Below are 6000 nucleotides of genomic sequence, written 5' to 3'. Positions count from 1 at the left end.
GATGTGGCTGTGTCCCTGAAGACTCAGTGACACTGCGGGATCACAGGGTTTGGCAGAGCAAGATGAGAAGTGACAGCTGAAACCGGTTACAAAGATGTTAGTGGCATTTGGAAGAAGCTCGGATAATGCAGGTCACTGGTTTCCTCTGGTGTTGCTAACATCATAACATTTCTCATGGAGTGGCAGCTCCATTTCTTCTCACATGGCATTAATACTTCCCCAGTTTAAAGTTCAAATAATGTCTTGCTTTCTGCTTCTGATGTGCCTTCTGGTAAAATCCAAGGGGAGAAAACAGGAATCATGCACCATCACTCTGTCTTGGACGACTTACTGCACTCTGGAGATAGCTAAATAGGATGGTATCCTTCCATAGAATTCAATGCTCAGAAACTGGAATAAAACTGAGATATGAACCAGACTGTAACTGTGGGAAAATGAATAATTCTGCTATTCCAACCTCATGAAAAAACAGAGATTTTAACTTATGAAAGACTCTAGAAAATGTGTATGTGCACTCACTTTGCCTCAGTCATTCCTCAGCCATACAACACTGGGAGATTTCATCTGCAGCTGGTTGGTAGGATGAGCTGTATAACCTCCATTTCCTCAGCTGTTTTCAGGGCTATTGCCCATAATACCATCTCCTTCTTCAGTGAGCTTATCCACATAACCTATATCACCTCCTTTTTGCTTAACTTTCTCTCTAAACACTCATCTAGAAACCAGACTTAAATAAATTCACTTGCACAGGGACAGGCAGGCAGAAGGATGTATGTGAGATGACAGACACATATGAAGCTAAGGATCATTCCTTGTAACGGCCCAACCTACTTTGATGGCCCCTCTGGGCTCTGCCTCAATGTTTTCATACAATCTCCTGTCCCCACCCAAAATCTCTCTTTGGTCTTCAGACCTTTTGATTTAGGAAAGCTGAGCTGCTGAGCCCAAGAGAGAGCCTTCTCAAGCTGCTTGTTAGCAGTACTGCTAGTTAGTCCTCCATGCTTATCATATCTTACCCCTGAGGCTGATTTAATGATGCTTGTAGCCAAAAAAATCTGTCTCTGAAAGGTCCTCAGCCTCTGCCAGCATGTGGCTGCACCAGGTGGGCCAACCTCTGCAGCAGGGATAGAAACCCAATTTAATTGTAATTTAAAGACATCCGAAGATGTAAGAAAGTCTGAAAATACGACATCACGTTACACGCTGTGTGGAAAAGAAAGTCTCTGTAATGATTGCTTGGGGCAGGAGCAATAATGAGAAAATCAAGACAGACTTTCCTTGAGGACTGAGCAGAGGGGGAAGTAAACAGGCATTATTTTGCGAAGTGGGGAAAGAATAAGGAACTGGTGGGATTTCACAGGGACATGCTACATTTGTGCACTGAGATTAATTCAGAGTTATCTAAAAAAAAAACAGGATTAAATCCAGACAAACTAATATCCAAACTTTTATTTGTAGAGATAAATGCTTTGAGAGCAAAGTCCTTGCTAGGAAAAATCCTGCATTGCTAATTCCTGCCACTGCTTTTACCTACGGTTTGCATTAAAGATAATAAATGGGGTGGGAAAAACTTGACAGGAGGAACAACAGGTTGCACCCCAGCAAAGACTGTACGTATTAATTCCCCTCAATGGGTAGTTTCAAGGAACTGTGGTTTGAGGATCCAATTGTGGATGCCCCATCCATGCATTTGTTCAAGACTAGCCTGGATGGGCCCTGAGCAGCCTGATCTGGTATAGGCAACCAGCCCATGGCAGGGGGTTGGAACTAGGTGGTCTTAAAGGTCCCTTCCAACCAAAGCCATTCTCTGAAGGAACTGAGTGGCAAAGCAATGGCATGTACACTCTGTAATAGTGCGTGGGCAAAATCCCTCTGATTTCAAGTAAATGAAACCACTAGTTGGACAAAGTTTGGGGCCATTAATGAACAAGTTGTTTGTGCAGGTTTTCTTTCTCCTAATCAATAGCCCTCCCAGGACCTGGTTTTGTTAAAACCTGTCCTTTCCTGCTCTATCTGAAATAATCAGGAAAAGCAAATGCCGCTTGAAATTCTAATGCATGGATTAAACCCCAGTGTGAGCAGTGAGAAGATGTTAGTCACTTTCAAAACTAATCGATAGAGAGAAACAAAGGAGCTCTGTGCCAAACCACCCGCAGCCACTGGGTTTGAACAGACAGAACTGCAAGCTCAGAGCTGGGAATTTGGCTGCCCTGATTTACATTTGCATTACATTACCTGCAAAGTGCAGACTTTGCACTTCGAACTACCTGCTTTCTCCATTAGTGGGTGTTTGATGGGGTTGATTTTAGGTTTTACTGTGCAGGGTACCCCTTTGGTCTCCTTGCCTTTCCTGCCCATTGCTTTGCATCTACCAATGTCCACAGCTATTAGGTTTGACAGTCAGCTGAGAATGCAGAAGCTCCCTGCATGCAAATTAATGTATGCCACGTAATGCATTAAGCTAAGGGATAATTGATTGTGATGGAAGGAGTGGGGGATTGAAGTAGAAAGGGAGCCCAAAGTACCAACTGTGAAGCTGGGGGGACTTTTTATCAGTATCTGCACAGTTTGGATCCACATCAGACCATGGCTCACGAAAAGGAAAAGAGCGTAACAACACAATTACCTCTGTGTTAGATGGATAAGTGAGACTTGGAGCAATTCAATATTCTACCTGATAAAATGCAAAGTGACCGATCAGATCACAGGAAGTAAAGGTAGGAAAGGCCATTGGGTTGATCTCCAGCTCCTTGCAGTGCACGGCTGTGCCCTGCCTGACCTGGGGCCCTTATCAGACCCCGAGGCTGCAGATGGGGTTTGTCACATCACAGGAAGACAATCACACTGACTGCAGTGCTTCCGCACAGAGCACCATTGCAAGAAAGCCATCAGCCATTCGCCAAAAGTAGAAACAGCCCAAATGGTGCTAGGTTTTGTTACCTTGTCAACCAACAGAAAACTGCTATTTTACTCCAGTGGATTTTCACATCTTTGGGCATGAGGTGCTGTTTCTCTCTGTGCTGGGGATGCAGAATAACAAGTGACAAAAATAAACCACAAGCAGACAAATGGGCAAAAATCTGTTATTTCTGAGCATTTCCACACATTATTTCTTTTTCTTACGAGTCCGTCAGCCTGCAGCTCTGGCTGCGTGCCTTGCTGTGGGACATGCAATGTGAGTTTGAATACTGCAGGTGTCTGGCACTGAAAAACAGTGGATGGCTGAGATTCATCAGGCTGGTTTGGTGGCTTCGATATTGGCTTCATTTGATTGATCTGTCCATATAGAAATAGTGGGAAATAAGAAAACCACAAACACATTTGATGTTCGGGTTGCTGCTTCTCTTGGAGCTTTTACCCAGAGATTTCCAGGGCAGAGAACTGTCCTCAGCTGCTTCCATATTGGCCATCAGGGGATGAAATCTGTGTGTGGAAATGAGGTGAGGCCACTGAGCAAGAGAATAAACCAGAGTAAAGCAGTACTGAGAAGGAATGCTGCAGAATTAATTCTTTCCCCTTTAAAATCTTTTGTGCAGTGCCAGCAAGTTCATTTTTTCCAGGAATTTTTGAGCCTCCACAGAATACATGTGCAAGAACTGAGATATTCCTCTCTATCCACCATGGAAACATTGTCAGGGGCATTAAGGACTGAAGATAACCAAGATCACTCCACCTGCTCCACTACTACTGCAATTATGTGTTAATCTATGATGGACGGCTGAGGAGTAGCCAATTGAGCTGGCTGTTATCCACATTAATAGGCTAATTGCAGATGAATCATCCTGATTGCTTTGCAAAGGAGGTTCTGACAAAGGAGGATTGACAGTGCCTGAAGGATGAACAAAGGTTCCTCCCTAGTTTAAGGGAAGTAACTAGAGCAAAGAGCTATAAAATATAACTTTTGCATTTAACTTATCAAGACTTACCTCTTCTACCTGGCCCATAACATCCAGAGACATCACAGTCCCCTGAGTATCCAGGCTGCCCAGGCTGTCCTCTGACACCAGGAAAACCTTGAGGACCAGTGTTTCCAGGGTAGCCCTTTGGGCCTGGTTTCCCCAGCACAACTTCTCCTGGTGGGCCTAAAGAAGAAGCTGTAAGCCACAGCACATCTACACCTTCATTGTAACACTTCTATACTTTCCCCATCCTACACAGCAATTCATTTTCTGAGTATTGTTTATTTGGGGGAAAAGAATTGGAATCTCTGTAACTAGAGATCTTCTATTTGGCCTTAAAGAAAGCCCACCTATGTGTCAATGCAGAAAATCACCTTAATTCTGGGATCCATCTGAGTCACTGTTTTTGTGACTTCACAGACAGTGGTAAACTTCGCCTTGACTTCAAGTTAAAAGGATCAGGATGGAGGAGCACACAAAATCCTAACAGATTACTCAAAAAACTCTTGTGTTTCATGAGCTGAATTTTTGAAGAGTTTCAATCTCCTGAGCATCTGGTCTTGCATGCAAAAAATGCAATAAAACTTTTTGGATGTAACCTCAGGTCTTTAAAATTCATCATTACCTAAAAATAGGTACCAAAGAAGAGAGGAACGGTCTCATATCTGAATAGAAAGGAACTGTCTGAAGTGCTGTGGTGGGGAGGTCCATCAGTCCCAGCACAGTGGCTCTAAGGCTGAAGAAGCTTTGAATGTGGCAGCCCTATGTAGTCAATACAGAGAGATAGTATTTACCTGTTCTTCCTCTGGGTCCTTGCATCCCTTCCTCATTGATTCCAGCCATTCCTTTTTCTCCCTTGGGTCCTGGGGCACCTAATCACAGAGCACAGACAAGTGGCTCTTCACTGCTGCCTTCCCACCAGGCTCTTCCTAAGTGCTAAGTGCACATGTTTATAAGCACTTGTGCCCATACCTCTTTCTCCAGGATACCCATCTTTTCCTGCCTGACCAGGGATTCCATTTTCTCCTCTTTCTCCATTGCTCCCAGGAGGACCAGGAGGACCTGGCAATCCTGGCTCTCCTGGCTTCAGTCTTTCTTCCCAAATGGGAACCGGCTTTCTTGCATGTTGATGAATGAATGAGTCAAATTTCAACACATGACCTGAGAAAGCAAGACAGAAAGGAATATTTACAAGGGCACAGAAGTCTTAGTGCTAAAACCACCCAATGAAACCAATGGATAGGACAATGTGGTGGGACCATGTTAGGCATTGCATGGGACAGAGGGGATCTATGGCTCACTACAGCTTCATGCCATCTTCCCCTGTGCTTTTGTCCACCGCTGCTGGAGAAGCATCAAAACAAGCTCGGGGTGATTATACTCACTCTGGATCATCCGCTCACAAGCCTGGCTAACGAGCTGGTAAATTGTGGCCAAGGACTGTGGTTCCCCCTAAAGTGAAGCATTACAATTCTCTTTTAGAAAAGGAAGTATTCATGTCTTCATTGACATCTTTTAGAAAGGATCAATATCACAATGCAGGATAGCTTTCTGCCCTTTCATCGTGTCAGCCTGTGTTACTGAGACATTAATTGCTATGAAATGCATTTTCTTGATTTATTTATTACAAAGCTCCGAAGCCATAAAATTGTAATTGGGAAGCATCAATAATTGCTTTTCTCCTACACATCAAAAAGCCCAGACTGAACTGATATAATTACTAAAGCTACCAAAAAAAAGGAGAGTAAATTTCCCTCTCAACTTTCATCACAACAGATAGGCAGAGTATAACTCAATATTCTGTGATATGTAAAACATTTAACACAATCAGATGTTGCAATATCCTATCTTTGTCTCAATCTTTTATGAATGTTGATTCTTATCCTTATTAAACTCTAAATAAATGACATCTGAGGTTTTTCTTTAGCAACATAGGGACAAAAATGCAAAAAGCTGCTTAAAAAATGAAGGCTGAGCCTCTTCATGAAAATTCATAGCTAAGACCCTGGGTGCTTCCAGAACCATTTCTAAACTGTACATCTCTGTGTGGACCACCGTGCAGATCACCAAGCTTAAACAAAAGCTTGGCACAACATCCAGG

The 6000-nt window shown here is 43.4% G+C and overlaps 1 protein-coding gene across 1 annotated transcript in view; it reads right to left on the bottom strand.

Annotated features, from left to right (window-relative positions):
• Positions 1-1434: 1434 nt before the first annotated feature.
• Positions 1435-6000, bottom strand: part of COL20A1 (collagen type XX alpha 1 chain) — a 41749-nt gene continuing 37183 nt past the window's right edge. Inside the window, exons 36-40 of the mRNA XM_015881694.2 lie at positions 5285-5351; positions 4872-5060; positions 4694-4771; positions 3927-4082; positions 1435-3423 (exon numbers count right to left, since the gene is read on the bottom strand). Of these exons, the coding sequence (XP_015737180.1) occupies positions 3410-3423; positions 3927-4082; positions 4694-4771; positions 4872-5060; positions 5285-5351 (504 nt within the window). The 3' untranslated portion in view covers positions 1435-3409. The remainder of the gene's footprint in view (positions 3424-3926; positions 4083-4693; positions 4772-4871; positions 5061-5284; positions 5352-6000) is intronic.

Source organism: Coturnix japonica, chromosome 20 (genome assembly GCF_001577835.2).
Source record: "Coturnix japonica isolate 7356 chromosome 20, Coturnix japonica 2.1, whole genome shotgun sequence".
NCBI lineage: Eukaryota > Metazoa > Chordata > Aves > Galliformes > Phasianidae > Coturnix > Coturnix japonica.
This window is presented reverse-complemented; position numbering and strand designations above follow the sequence as displayed.